This window comes from Hemitrygon akajei, chromosome 5 (genome assembly GCF_048418815.1).
Source record: "Hemitrygon akajei chromosome 5, sHemAka1.3, whole genome shotgun sequence".
Classification (NCBI taxonomy): domain Eukaryota; kingdom Metazoa; phylum Chordata; class Chondrichthyes; order Myliobatiformes; family Dasyatidae; genus Hemitrygon; species Hemitrygon akajei.
This window is the reverse complement of record NC_133128.1, coordinates 186083186-186099124: the sequence shown is the minus strand read 5'-3', so window position 1 is coordinate 186099124 and position 15939 is coordinate 186083186. Positions and strand designations below refer to the sequence as shown.

At 41.4% G+C, this 15939-nt stretch overlaps 1 protein-coding gene across 13 annotated transcripts in view; it reads left to right on the top strand.

Moving 5' to 3' along the window:
• csrnp3 (cysteine-serine-rich nuclear protein 3) overlaps positions 1–15939 on the top strand; it is a 207623-nt gene that overhangs the window by 174955 nt on the left and 16729 nt on the right. For all 13 annotated transcript variants that reach the window (XM_073047458.1, XM_073047448.1, XM_073047449.1 and 10 more), the window contains one exon: positions 8631–8890. In XM_073047458.1, the coding sequence (XP_072903559.1) occupies positions 8631–8890 (260 nt within the window). The remainder of the gene's footprint in view (positions 1–8630; positions 8891–15939) is intronic.

Genomic DNA, 15939 nt, shown 5'->3' with positions numbered 1-15939 from the left:
TGAAATGAGCATTTTCTAGATATCAAGGAATTTATGATAAAGAGCAGTAAACGGTAAAAAAAATCTGAAACAAATCAATATTTAGTGTGACCGCCCTTTGCTTTTAAAACTGCATCAATCCTCGTCCATGCACTGATGTGCAGTCTTATAAGAAAATCGACTGTTTAGGTTGTTCCAAGGACCTTGGAGAACTTGCCACAGTTCTGCAGACTTTGGCTGTCTTCTGTCTTTGCAGGTAATTCCAGTTAGCCTCGGTAATGTAGAGATCAGGGCTCTGCAGAGGCCATGCATTCTGAAAACATCGGAAAAATCCGAGGTTCTTAAGACTTTTGCACAATAGTGTAGTGTTTGGACACATCATCAAGTTCCAATATATTTCTAAACATTTTGTGATTTACCTATTGTTTTGTCATGTATTAAGACTCATTAAAGATACCATGCCAAATTAAAACAATTATTTTGATATAACGTTTCTGCAGCCTTCATTCTGTTTGTTTTGGACTCGGAATTAAGCACAAGGCGTATATTTGACTATATGCGTCAAAGCAACACACACAAAGTGTTTGAGGGAATGCAGCAGGTCAGGCAGCATCTACAGAAATGAATAAACAGTTCATGTTTCTGGCCGAGACTCTTCTTCAGGACTGGAAAGAAAGGGGAAGGTGCCAGAATAAAAAGCTTAGAAGGTGAAACCAGGTGGTTGGGCAAAGTAAAGGGGGGAAAAGAAGGAATCTGATAGGAGAGGAGAGTGGACCGTAGGAGAAACGGAAGGATGAGGGGATCCAGAGGGAAGTATTAGGCAGGTGAGAATAAAATGTCAGAATAGGGAATAGAGGAAGGAGGTGGGGTGTGAATGTTGTTTACTGGAAGGAGAAATGGATATTAATGCCATCAGGTTGGAGGCTACCCCGATGGAATATAAGGTTTTGTTCCTCCAGCCTGAGGTTGGCCTCATCTTGACATATGTGTCAATATTCATTTGAGTCTAGATGAATTTTATCCTAAACATTGACTAGACAATGAGGCATAAGTTTTAGTTGTGTCACATTCAGTATTCCTCTTAATAATAGCATTGCTAAATTAATAATATGTATTGAATAAAAATTTTCCTTTGGGACCGACAAATACTTGTATCTATAAATATATTTGCATGACATTATGTTTTAATTTCTTCCTAGTACAGTATTCTTAATTCAGACATGTTTATGTCTAGATATCTGATTATATCTATAGTGTAATGCATATTTAGTTATGAGGTGGAAGGATATGTTATCAGCATTCTGCGCTTGGTTTATTAAACAGTATTAAAAGAAAATTCTTCATAAGACCATCATACATAGGAGCAGAATTACAGACCATTCAGCTGATCGAGTCTGCTCCGTCATTCAATTACGGCTAGTTTATTATTTTCTTCAACCCCAATCACTATCTTGAATTTTTAATAGTTATTTCACTTCGAGATGCTTTTTGTTCAATCTAAGTCTGTTTGGTGTATTTTCAGTTCTAGTTATTTTGTTTTATTATAACTTACTTTGTTCAGTCTTTTTGCTTTTGAGTGGAGACTCCCTTTCCCTGGTTGCTCCCTGCCCCACCCCCACCCCACTCCCAGTATTGTAAGGCCATAAGATATAGGAACAGAATTAGGCGATTTGGCCCATCGAGCCCGCTCCACCATTTCATCGTGGCTGATCCAATTTTCCTCTCGGCCCCAATCTCCTGTCTTCTCCTCGTATCCGTTCATGCCCTGAGTAATCAAGAATCTATCAACCTCCGCCTTAAATATACGTGACTGTTGTTTGTCCCTGAAATATGTACTTAGCACCTGGGACTTGCAGAATTAGGTCTTAAGTGGTTTGCACATCCCCCATAAAATATCTTCATCTAAATATTTCTTCAAATAATTACAAGACGTGCAAACCAAAATCATCATTTTTACACTTAAATATCAGTAATCACATCACTTTTGGAAGTGTAAGGGGTTTTTGGTAGCAAATTGGAGAGGATATTAGTTTCGTGGGAGAAGCCAGAGCGTGGTAGTTGATAGTCGCCTCTCTGACTGGAGGCCTGTGACTAGTGGAGTGCTGCAGGGTTCAGTGTTGGTTCCATTGCTGTTCGTCATCTATATCAACAATCTGGATGATAGTGTGATTAACTGGATCTGCAAATTTGCAGATGACATCAAGATTGGGGTTGTAGTGAACAGTGAGAAAGACTTCCATGCCTTGCTGCTGGAAACATGGCAGATGGAATTTAATGCAGACAAGTGCAAGCTGTTGTACTTCAGTGGGACCTACCAGTGCACAACATTACACAGTGAATGGTGTAGGGCACTGAGGAGTGCAGTAGAACAATGGGATCTGGGAATACAGGTTCATAATTCACTGAAAGTGGCATCACAGGCAGATAGGGTCATAAAGAAAGACTCTGGCACATTGGCCTTCTTAATCAAAGTGTTGAGTACAGGTCCAGATAGGATGTTATGTTGAAGTTGTACAAGAAGTTAGTGAGGCCTAATTTGGAGTATCGTGTGCTGCTTTGATCACCAACCTACAGGAAAGATGGGAACAAGGTTGAAAGAGTGCAGAGAAAATTTACAAGACTGTTGCCAGGTCTGGAGGACCTGAGTTATAAGGAAAGATTGAATAGGGTCGGACTTTATTCCTTGGAAGGTAGAAGACTGAGAGGAGATTTGATAGAGGTATACAAAATTATGAGGGGTATGGTTAGAGTAAATGCAAGAAGACTTTTTCCACTGCGATCGGATGGGACTCTAACCAGAGGTCATGGGTGAAGGATGAAAGATTAAAAGTTTAAGGAGAACATGAGGGGAAACCTCTTCACTCAGAGGGTTATGAGCACGTGGAATCGGCTGCCAGCACAAGTTTTGCATGCAAGCTCAATTTCAATGTTTAAGAGAAGTTCGGATAGGTACTTTGATGGTTGGGATATGGGGTACTAAGGTCTTACTCATTAAATCCAAGAACTGTACTAGAATCAATGAAAGACCATGCCCAACAGGGCAGAGAAACAACCAGTGAGCAAAAGACAACAAACTGCAATGCAAAAGAAAAAAAATAAATCTTAATAATAAATAAATAAGCAATTAATATCAAGTCCATGAAATGAAGAGTCCTTGAAAGTGAATCTGTAGGTTGTGGGAACATTTCAATGATGGGGCAGATGAAGTTGAAAGAAGTTATCCCCCACTGGTTCAAGAGCCTGATGGTTAAGGGGTAATAACTGTTCGTGAACCATGGATTTTGGTTGAGGTTTGATCACAGGTTGCTTAATCACAGATGGCATATGACCAAGCTTAAAAAATAAAAATAGACATAAAAAAAAGGAAATTGTCATTAAAACATAAATTGTATCCCACATATTAAAGATTCTGGATTGGCTTTCAAGTCCAGAATAATCACCTAAAAACTGGTGCTGGCACCTTTTTTTTCCAAATGAATATTATTGGAGTAGGAAGTTTTTGTAGATCCACTATAATGTGTGGAATATATTATGTATTCATTAACATTGGATTATTAACCAAGAATTTTAAAAATAGCATCTGATATTTGTACTCATGCTTCCCTTGGTAATGAGATTGTAACTTTCTGTTGGAATATCTTTGGGAGGAGGGAGACTTAAGTGATTTTCTAAAGCCTAAGACTTTTGCATAGTACTCTGTCATCCCAGTGAACATCAGATTGAACACCCTAGCTATATACTGTATATGTGTCTAGGACTTTTGTACAGTACTATATTATCCCAGTTAAACATCGGATTGATATCACAGTACTGTAGAGATTTATTTACAGTACTGTAGGTGTGTGAGGAGATGCATTTGCTAAACCATTAACCTCAATTTGCTTTAGAAAAATCTTCAGTCAGTTAGCTATCCCACTAATAACGTCAGGAAAAGTCAGTTCCGAATTCACATTGTGTTCTCAGTAACTGAACTGGGGATTTACAAAGTCCATGTAAGATGTGTAACCATGGAGCACATGACAAAGTTCTTCATGGGAAACTGGTTCAGAAGGATCAGTGATTTAGTATTCAGGATGAAGTAATAAATTGGATTCAACAAAATGTAGTGGATGTGGCCCAGTCCATCACGAGTTTAGCCCGCTCCACCACCGAGCACATCTATATGAAACGCTGTCGAAGAAAACCAACATCCATCGTCAGAGACATCATCCCCACCACCCAAGTCATGCTCTCTTCTTGCTGTGGCCATCAGGAAGAAGGTACAGGAGCCTCAAGACTCACAGCACCAGGTTCAGGAGCAGTTATTACCTCCCAATCATCAGGCTGCTGAACCAGAGGGGATAACTTCACTTGCCACATCACTGAAATATTCCAACAATCTATGGACTCGCTTTCAAGGACTCCTCATCTCATCTTTTTGATATATATATTGCTTATTTATTTATTATTATTATTATTTCCTTATTTTTGTATTTGCACAGTTTGCTGACTTTTGCACACTGGCTGAATGACCAGGTTGGTGCAGTCTTTCATTGATTCTATTATGGTTGTATATGGTGAAATATATGTACCTTGATAGTACTTTGAACATTGGCTTCACAGGATAAGCCAGAGTGTGGTAGCAGATGGTTGCCTCTCTGACTGGAGGCAGGTGACTAGTGGTGCGCTGCAAGCGATGTTGCTGGGTCTGTTGTTGTTTCACATCAATGTTAATGATTTGGATGAGGATGTGGTAAACTGGATTAGCAAATGCTGCAGTGTAACATTAGATAGACTGAATTTGGACACATTGCAATGAAGTGATCTGGATCATTTGAAATGCAATTGATTGACTTGTAAAGCCACTCGATCTGTAGGCAAAAATTTGTCAGCATAAGAGCTGAATTGGAAAATATTGAAAGAGGTCAGTTAGTGATTGGAGCAAAGCATCAAAATCTAAAGAGGTTTTGAAAGCATCAAATTCCAGACAGACGCTGCAGATGCTGGAAATCCAAAGCAGCACACACGCAATGCTGGACGGACTCAGTAGTTCAGGCAGCATCCATGGAAATGAACAAACAGTCGACATTTTGGGCCCAGAGCCGCCTTCAGGACTGGAAAGGAAGGGGGAAGATGCCAGAATGAAACCATGGGAGGAAGGGAAGGAGGATAGTTGGAGGGTGATAGGTGAGGCTAGGTGGGTGGGAAAGATCAAGGGTTGGAGAAGAACAAATCTGACAGGAGAGGAGAGTGGACCACAGGAGAAAGGGAAGAAGGAGGGGACCTGGTAAAGTAATTGGCAGGTGAGAAGTAAATGGTTAGAGTGGGGAATAGAGGAGGGGGAGGGTGGAACTTGTTTACCAGAAGAAAAAATCGATATTCATGCCATCAAGTTGGAGGCTACCCAAACAGAAAATACGGTGTTGCTCCTCCATCCTGAAGGTGGCCTCGTCTCAGCACAAGAGAAGGCCGTGGATTGACATGTTGGAACAGGAATGGGAATCGCAATTAAAGTGTGAGGCCATGGCGAAGTCCCACGTGGTGGATGGTGCAGATGTGCTCGATAAAGTGGTTTCCTAATTTACAACGGGTCTCACCAATGGAAATGAGACTGTACAATAGATATCCCCAGTAAATTCGCACATGTAGTGTTGCCTCACCTGGAAGGACTGCCTGAGGCCCTCAATGGTGTTGAGGGAGGAGGCATATTGGCTGGCGTAGCACTTAGGTTACCTGCAGGGCTGAGTACTGGGAGGGACGAATGGACAAGGGAATCACGGAGGGAGCGATCTCTGAGGAAAGTGGAGATGGGGGAGGTAAAGATGTGTTCAGTGATAGGATCCCTTTGGAGTTGGCAAAAAGCTGTGGAGGATAATGTGTTGGATGCGGAGGCTGATGGGGTGGTATTTAAGGACAAGATGACCATGGAGATCAGGTTCTGAATCTCTGGGATTCTGTTCCAGAAACTTCTGTTGAAATAATCTTGCAGTGGCAGTGTCAACTTATAATTTCATCAACATTCTTGTGAGTCATTTTTTTCAGTAATGGCCTTGGTCAAGTCCAATTATTTGAGTAGGCTTACTGATAAAACTGGCACTGCAAACACAGCTCTCAAAACTACCCAAGTATAAGCTGGATATGAAACATTCATCATTGTTAGTGCGGCAACAAACATCTCACTATTCATAAAGGATCAAGGAAAAGAAAGCAAAGTATGCTTATGATTCCATGTTCAGATTTCTTGTTACATACAAGGAGCAATAACAATATAATTTAGAAATGTTATTCTTCAATTGTTTTTTAAAAGATTTTTTTTGAACACGTTTTCTAAAATGGTTCATTTATTTCAGTCTGTCTCTGTTATACTTTTATTACTAGTATAACATTGAATACATTTAAATAAGCAACAGGACTCATCCTTTTCCCTTAAAAAGTCATAATTATTGTGATTAATTCATTAGTCACTGATTATCCCTTCTCAAAATTAGCACAGCACGTTAGTGATTTTTTTTAGATTATTGACAATTTTTGTGTTCCCAAAAAGGTTCAGCAACCCTGGTCTGGAGCTTTTCCATGTTCAACCTTGTCAGAACTCCTCAAAGTGCTGATTTTATTATGGTGTGATCTTTTAAAGGATATTTCAATACCTCCAGAGATTGAAAATTGAGAAAACCTGCTTTTCACAAAGACAATTCAACCAGCACCACTTGCTATTTCTGAATATGCCCTTAATGAACTTTACAATTTTCTTCACTAGATTTTTAAAATATGATTATAGTGACAATTACTGCTGATTTAAAACTGTAAAGGAAGTAAATGTGAATTTCTAAGAGGATAGATTTAAGTATTTCTGAACTACATTCAAATAAATTAAGCTTATCGTAACGTACAGTTGCATTAGCATCTCAATTCTGCTCACATTTCGCAGAGATTCCATTGAATACAGAGGCAGAAGGGTAGGTGTTAAAGATGTGGAATGCCTGGGGTTATGTATGAACTATTGGATCAACTTTGCTTTAATAATATGGTTTATATCACAAAATTTAATAATATACTGCACCCAAGATACTTTAATAAATTTAACCAAAAATTATATTATAAACATTACAAAAGAGAAAATCAAATGAAAGCATCATGAATTGTGCTTAACTTTTGCATCGTTTTGCAAAATTCAAACTTTGCTCCATAAATAGATGCAAGCTCAACAGCACAGAATAGTAAAGGTGCATAGAATTTCAGCTGATGCCATATCTGTTCTGCCAACTGTTAACATTACTTGGTATGAATACATTCCCTTCAAATATATTAGTTATTGCCTGTTACGCCACTGGTGTTTAGAGCAGCTATTTGTTTCGCTGTTCCAGTAACAATTTCTTTTGACCAGTCAGGGTTGTTAGACCTGAGCTGAACACCCGAACCCGGAAGACCGGTGGACCACTCAGTCTGGCTTCAACTCTTTGACCTGTTTAGCATGGGTGACCCTACAAAGAGCCAAAGCATAAAGCCCTGACTCCAGCCAAGAGAGCTCTCCGGGTCATTGAGGCTCGCAAGCCTGCAAACCACAACAAGGCTGTGGTCCTCTTGGAGGTGTCTCTTCATGATTCCACTAAAAGAATACGTGTCAGTTAGACATGGGTAACGCACTTTTCCCCTCGCTGGAATTCTGGGATATTTTACATTTAGTAATGTTTGCCTCATCATTGAAAAGTTTCCACAAATAATGGACTCACTTTCAAGGACTCTTCATCTCATGTTCTCAATATATGTTGCTTATTTATTTATTATTGCTATTTCTTTATTTTTGATTTTATGCTGTTTTGTACCCTGGTTAAATGCCCAAGTTGGTACAGCGTTTCGTTGATTCTGTTATGGTTATTATTCTATGGATGTATTGAGTATGCCTGCAAGAAAATGGTGACATATATGTACTTTGATAATAAATTTATTTTGAACTTGTGTACTTTGCAAGTTGGAGTGCTGACTGATTTTATTCTCCGTATGCTGAGGACACTAAGGAAATGATATTGCCAATTACGGTCCTGACTGAGATCAGCAAATCAACACAACCTTGATTTTGAGCCTTGTACCTTGCCGATCCATGCAGCTAAAAGTACACCAGACGGTGTATTTCATTCACTAAGTCAGGGAAAGATATATATAGCATTTACCACAGTTTTAGATATTCCCCGTAGAGTATGTGTTGCCAATTTAATAAAGAAAGAAATCGGAATCAGGTCTATTATTATTGACGTATCTCAAGAAATTTGTTGTTTTGTGGCAGCAAACTTTGCCAACAAAGAATCACAGTTCAAAGTAAATTTATTATCAAAGTATATATTGTCACCATATACAAACCTGAGATTCTTTTTCTTGTGGACGTAAGGCCACACCAACTTGACGTTCAACCAAAGTGCAGAAAACTACAATCTGTGCAAATACAAAAAGAAAGAAGTAATAATAAAAAAATAAATAAATAGGCAATTAATATGGAACATGAGATGAAGAGTCCTTGAAAGTGAGTCCATTTCAATGATGGGACAAGTGAAGTTGAGTGAATTTATCCCCTTTGGTTCAAGAGTCTGCTGGGATTTGCAAACTAAATACCTTTCATCAATTGTGGTTAATACGTGGAAAATAGTGTCTGAACTAACTTAGTCTTTTGCAACTTCTAGCGTCATCTATTCTGAAAAGGGAGAAGCGGATGAGAACAAAGAACGTTCGCTTTGATTATGTGACTGTGTATTACTTCACACGGAGACAGGGCTTCACCAGTGTTCCCAGCCAAGGGGGCAGCACACTGGGAATGTCCAAGCGACACAAGTGTGTACGACAATACACACTTGGGGAATTTGCACTGGAACAAGAGAGACTCCATGGAGAAATGCTGAAAGAACATCTGAAGGAGGAGAAACTGAATTCATTAAAACTGAAGGTAGGATCATTTCTTTATACATTAAGACTCTGGAATCTGGTGGTTTAGAAATCCTGATGATTCATCTATCTAGCTCATTCATTGGTCCAGAATATGAACCAAGGGTCCAGAGAGTAAACTCTGTGTTCGGCCGGAGCCAGGCATCTGAAATACTTGTCTATTTCTCACCCATTTTAACCCCACCAGGTTTACTGGAACATTTATTATGCTACTGTGCATTATGTGCAACATTGGACTTCATTGAAACATTCTGAATGTTGAAAGGCCTTGATAGAGTGGATGTGGAGAAGATGTTTCCTACAGTGGGGGAGTCTAAGACACAGGTGGCAGTGGTAGAGTAGAGGGCTGTCCTTTTAGAGCAGAGAAGAGGAAGAATTTCTTTAGCCAGAGAGTGGTGAATCTGTGGCATTTGTTGATACAGGCAGCTGTGGAAGTCAAGTCATTCAGGACGTTTAAGGCGGAGGTTGATAGACTCTTGAAGGGCATGAAGGGATACAGGGAGAAGGCAGGAGATAGAGGCTGAGAGGGAAAATGGATCAGCCATGATGAAGTGGCAGAGAAGACTTGATGGGTCAAATGGCCAAATTCTGTTCCTATGTCTTGTGTTTAAAAAAAAAAGTGAAATCGAAATATGTGTGAATATTAATTGGACTGATTGGATTAATTGGATTGGTGATAACTTCTCCTCACTCACTGGCGATCAACACTGGCGCACCTCAGGGGTGTGTGTTTAGCCCACTGCTCTACTCTCTATATACCCATGACTGTGTGGCTAGCCACAGCTCAAATACCATCTATAAATTTGCTGATGATACAACCATTGTTGGTAGTGGGCATACAGGAGTGAGGTATGCCAACTAGTGGAATGGTGCTACAGTAACAATCTGGCATTCAACATTGGTAAGATGAAAGAACTGATTGTGGACTTAAGGAAAAGATGAAGGAACACATACCAATCGGGATCAGAAGTGGAGAGAGTGAGCAGTTTCAAGTTCCTGGGTGTCAAGATCTTGGAGGATCTAACCTGGTCCCAACATATCGATGTAGTTATAAAGAGGGCAAGACAGTGGCTATACTGTTATGAGTTTGAAGAGATTTGGCAGGTCAACAAATACACTCAAAAACTTCTTTAGCTGTACCATGGAGAGCATTCTGACAGGCTGCATCACTGTCTGGTATGGAGGGGCTACTGCACAGGTCTGAAAGAAGCTGCTGAGGGTTGTAAATCTAGTCAGCTCCATCTTGGGCACTAGCCTACAAAATACCCAGGATATCTTCAGGGGGTGGTGTCTCAGAAAGGCAGCGTCCTTTATTAAGGACCTCGAGCATCCAGGGCATGCCCTTTTCTCACTGTTACCATCAGGGAGGAGGTACAGAAGCCTGAAGGCACACACTCAGCGATTCAGGAACAGCTTCTTCCCCTCTGTCATCCAATTCTTAAATGGACATTGAATCTTTGGATATTACTTCAATTTTTTTAATATACAGTATTTTTGGGGGGTTTTGCACATTTTTAATCTATTCAATATACATATACTGCAATTGATTTACTTATTTGTTGTTGTTATTTTTTATTTTTTTCTCTCTTCTATATTATGTATGGCATTGAGCTGCTGCTGCTGCTAAGTTAACAAATTTCACATCACATGCCGTTGTAATAAACCTGATTCTGACTCTGCTGGTTTGATGCCACCAAAGCCTCAAGGTGCTGAGTTGCCAGAGTTTAATATATATCCTTACCTGAAATATATGCAGTGGTGGGAAGTTCTATAGTCTGTGGAGAACACTTTTTTAAAACCCTGAAGGAATGTTTGCAAGTTTTTATTGGAGTGGTCTCTTCTTTTTCACAAAATTTTTAAACTGGTCTCCCATAGGCCCAAATCTACATGAACAGAAACATGAAATGCACCTTGGTTACCAATCTCAGGCAACACTGATCTTCATCGATCTGTGATATGTCTCACTTGTCTGATCAAAGCGGTAACCAACCGAGGAAAGGAATTGATTGCAGTTCTTTAGCTACATCTTTGGATCAGCATCCTAGTGCACACCGTCATGGCAGCCCATCAGCTGGTGTGTTTCTATGGCAACGGTTTTGGTGTCTTCCCATTTCTGGCAAGGACAGAACTTAATACCAATCCTACTTTCCCTAGAACAGTGATTCTCAACCTCTTTTATGCCATGGATTCCAGATTGGGAAGCCCCCTCCTAGAAGGTAGTGGCACTCCTTTCCCTGACGGTACTCCCACTGGGCTGTGCGGAAGGGATTTCCAGGACTGACACCAGTGGTAATATAAAGGCAGTGGTATATAAGGTGTATAGCCAGAGGTGGTAATGGGGATAAGCTCCCACTACCTATTAATACTCCCCATGGTGTGCGCATTAAATAGCCTCTAACAATCGTTTGCAGCTCCTGGCTTGCACGTGTGGTTTAGCTACCAACCCCAGTGGAACCATTTCTACTGACAGGAGAAGGGACAAAGAAAGGTTACTGGTACTTAAAACCAGTACTGGTACTTTGGACAGATGGGGTTCGTCAGCCATCAGCGGCCATCTAGAAAAAAGGAAAACTCTGATCTCAAACGTCCACTGCCTTGCAGCTATACCCACATACGGGAAAGACTTTGGGAGTTAACCACGAGGAAAAATCCAGAAGTGGTGTCCCTAAGGCATCCTACGTTAAGTTCAATGCTGATTGGTAACTCCTGCAATGTTGCTGGTTCCAATCTGTATCGGTCTCTGGCGTTCCTTCGGGTTCAAGGGATGTATGGAGAGGGGGTGCTTGCTACATGGGTAACAGCTTGCTCTCCATATTGTACTGCCCTGGCTTTGTGTATCGAGACAGCTAGGACGCAACATCCAAGGTCGACCCTGACCAACAGAAGCTGCAGAAATCTAAAGATGGAGTGCAGCAAGAAAGGAATCTTTTAGTAGAGTTCTCGTGCTGCCTTCAGTTCTTGCTGGTTTTGGTGTCGGAACTCACAAGTTTGGGAGGTGCTTTGGAAATAGCTTGAGTAATTGCAATACATTCATGAAGATGGTTGGCACTACAGCCACTGTGTGACAAGAATAGAGACAGAGTATTTGGGGTGATGGATGGAATGCCGGACATGCGGGCTGCTCTGTTATGGATGGTGTTGACTTGAACAGTGGAGGCAGGCCAGCAGAGAATGTTCCTCATGTCCTGAATTGTCCATCATAGATGGTGGAAGGGGTTCCTTTTGTTGAAAGTTATTTCTATCTATGAGATGTGGGTAAAAGCCAGAGGAAAATCTCTATTAGTTGCTAAGCAACACACAGAAAATGCTGGTCCGGTCAGGCAGCATCCATGGAGATGAATAAACAGTCTATGTTTTGGGCTGAGACCCTTCTTCAGGACTGAGAAGGAAGGGGGAAGACACCAGAATAAAAAGGTGAGGGGAGGGGAAGGAGGACAGCTAGAAGCTGATAGGTGAAGCCGGGTGGGTGGGAAGATAAAGGGCTAGAGAAGAAGGAATCTGATAGGAGAGGAGAGTGGATCATGGGAGAAAGGGAAGGAGGAGGACACCCAGGGGGAGGTGATAGGCAGGTGAGAAGATGTACGAGGCCAAATGGGCAATAGAAGAAGAGGGGAGGAGGGGGGAATTGTTTTTAACCAGAGGAGAAAGCAATATTCATGCCATTCGGTTGGAGACTACCCAGGTGGAATATGAATGTTGCTGCTCCACCCTGAGTGGGAATGAATTGCTTATTGTTAGGTCATTGGTCTGGTCTATAAATATAGATTGTTTATTGCACTTTATTCTATATTGTTATTGATTTATATTGTCTACCTTAATGCACTGTGTAATGATCTGATCTGTATGAATGATGGCCAAAACAACCTTTTCACTGTATCTCGGTACATGTGACTATAAATAAATTCACAGTCAAGTTTATTGTCGTCTGACTGTACATATATACAAACAAATGAAACAGTGTTTCTCCGGACCACGATGCACCCACACAAGGTATATCACACACAGCACAAAAGCCAAAACATTATTCAACATGCGTGTAGTGACGCAGAGCACAGGTAAACAGTATAGTAAATGGTTAACAGCTTGCTGCCTTAGTGATGAAATCTCGGTTATGGCAGGTTATTAATTAGTCTCACAGCCTGAGGGAAAAAGCTGTTACCCAGTCTGACAGTCCTAGTCCTGATGCTCCTGTACCTCCCTCCTGACTGTAGTGGTTCAGAGGTTGTGGGATGGGTGGTAAGGATCCTCAACAAAGCTTCAGGCCCTTCATCAACAACACTCCCAGTAAGTGCCACAGGTAGAGGGGAGGGAGACCCTGATGATCCTCTTGGTGGTTTTTAACGGTCCTCTGTAGGGTCTTGCGGTCCAATGCCTTACAGCTTCCATACTACACAATGATGTAGCAGGTGGGACACTCTTGATGCTGCTCCTGTAGAAAGTTGTTAGGATGGGGGCAGGGGGCCTTGCATGCCTCAGTCTTCTTGGAAAGTATAGAAGCTCCTGTGCCTTTTTTACTAGTGAGAATGTGTCGTGGGTCCAGGTTAGATCATCTGTTACGTGCACACCAAAAAACTTGTGCTCTTCATTCTCTCCATAGTAGAGCCATTGATGTGCAATGGAGAGTGTTCAACCTGTGCCACCTTAAATTCCACAATCATCTCTTTTGTCTTGTACATGGTAAGACTCAGGTGGTTGTTCTCACACCATTAGAGAAGCCCCTCTACCTCCTTTCTCTGTGCTGACTCATCATTGTTGCTGATGAGGCCAACCACTGTTGTATCATCAGCGAACGTGATGATGCAGTTTGAGGTGGATCTGGCAATGCAGTTGTGAATCAGCAATAGGAACAGCCCTGGGGTGGACCAGTGCTCAGCGTGATGGAGCTCAAGATGTTGCTACCAACTCAGACTGACTGTGGTCTTCCTGTCAAGAAGTCTAAGAGCTAGTTACAGAGAAAGGTGGTTTACCCACCAGCCTCTGAGGAATGGTAGTGTTAAACGCTGAGGTGAAATGGATGAACAACATCCTGGCACTGAGGCATCTTTTTCTAGATGGGGTAAGATGGAGTGAAGGGCCAAGGCTATGACATCATCAGTGGACAGGTTTGAGTGGAAAGTGAACGGGAAAGGGTCCAATGCAGCTGGAAGATGGGATATAATGTGATCCATTCCCAATTTCAGCTATCATGATTGTTGAAGTCATGGCACTGGACAGTAATCATTAAGGCTAATGTTGCTTCTTTGACACTGGAATGATGGTGACTGCCTTGAAGCCGGCTGTTTCGGTGAGATATTAAAAATGTCCGTTAAGACCTCTGTTAGTTCGGCTGGACATTCCCTCAGCATCTGAGTGGTGTGTTGTCTGGCCCCGCAGCTTTGCATGGGTTTACCCTGGCTAGAATCCCCTTCACCTCAGCTGCGGCCAAACAAGGGTGCCTGTTTCTCGGGGGGGAAATGAGGCCTTCCTTGATGTCGCATCATTCAGTCGGTCAAATTGTGCACATCTCCAGTATAGTTTCTTAGTTGAGTATGTGCAGTCTTCACTTCAGTATCTTTGCTGTGGAAACTCATTTTGTGAAACGACTGAAACAGTGGAGCCAATGTCTAATTCCATTTTAATAAATTTGCTGTCCACTTCTGGTGTAAATCATATTGCTTGTCTACTGTTAATTTTCACACTGTAAATCTCAAGACCACTCAGCCCTGTGTCACTCTCAGTCTTGTCAGATTTTTCACCAACACCATGCAGATTAGTGCTGTTTTTGAAATTGCAGCTTGACTTTTTCTGTTCCTATGCAGTCCGTTTATTTTTATCAGCCTGATATGCTCTTTGTACAGTACTGTGCAAAAGTCTTGGGTACATACATATACTGCAGCTGGAGTGCATAAGACTTTTGCACAGTATTGTATTTGTCACCATGGAGTGGAGTGAGTTTGTAAAATCTGGTGGGAGCAAACGATGTTGGGAATAGCAAGGATGGAGTGCCATGGGACAGATCCTTTTAGTAAATGAGAAGTATTGGGAAGATAGTTATCAAAGAGAGAGAGACTTACTTTTGGTAGCTACCCCCCCCCCCCCCACCAACTCACCTCCCAGATAATTACTTGTGAACCATACCATCAAATGTTCTACAGATTTAACCACAGGGTGAGGTCAGTGGTTTTGTCATTTTGGAGACCACACATTGTTACAGCCAAGATATGAAATGTGCTTGTAATTAAACCTAATTTCCTACAGTTTTGAAAAGAATTGTGTGTATTTCCTGCTGTGGATTATTCCAAAAATGTCCTTGCTCCCGTTAAAGAGCATGCCTTGTTGATTCACAGAGCTTCTTTCTGGCTGTGAATCGTGTTCCCAGAACACAAGGGATACAGATTTCTAAGAATAACAATGATGCTAAAGATATATTGGTGTTACTCATGTTAATGTGCATTTAACACTGGTGACTGCAGTATACTGTCTTCAGGAGAAATCTTTATTTAGTTGTTTAGCAATCTGTGAAGAATCGACCCTTCCAGCCCTTCAAGTCATGACACCAGCAACCCCGCAATCCCAATTAACCCTAACCTAATCACAAGACAATTTGCAAAGCTACCCGGTAAGTGTTTATACTGTGGGAAGAAACCGGTGGATTAGTTTAGATTAGATTCAACTTTATTGTCATTGTGCCGAGTACAGATAGAAAGCCAAATGAAATTCAGTTAGCATCTAACCAGAATTGCAAAGAATAGTGTTATTTACAAAATAACTGTGAATAAAAAGTAAGTGCTACAGCACACAAATATAAAAGTACTGAGACAGTCCAATATGGGTGCAATACTGCTTAGCGCTGTGATGTGAGGTTCAGCAGGGTCACAGCCTCAGGGAAAAAGCTCTTCCTGAGCCTGCTGGTGTGGGAGCGGAGGCTCCTGTAGCGCCTACCGGATGGAAGTAGAGTAAAAAGTCCATGGTTAGGGTGAGATACATCCTTGATAATGCTTTTCGCCCTGCCCAGGCAGCGTTTATGGTAGATGTTCTCAATGGTGGGCAATTGGGTGCCAACAATCCACT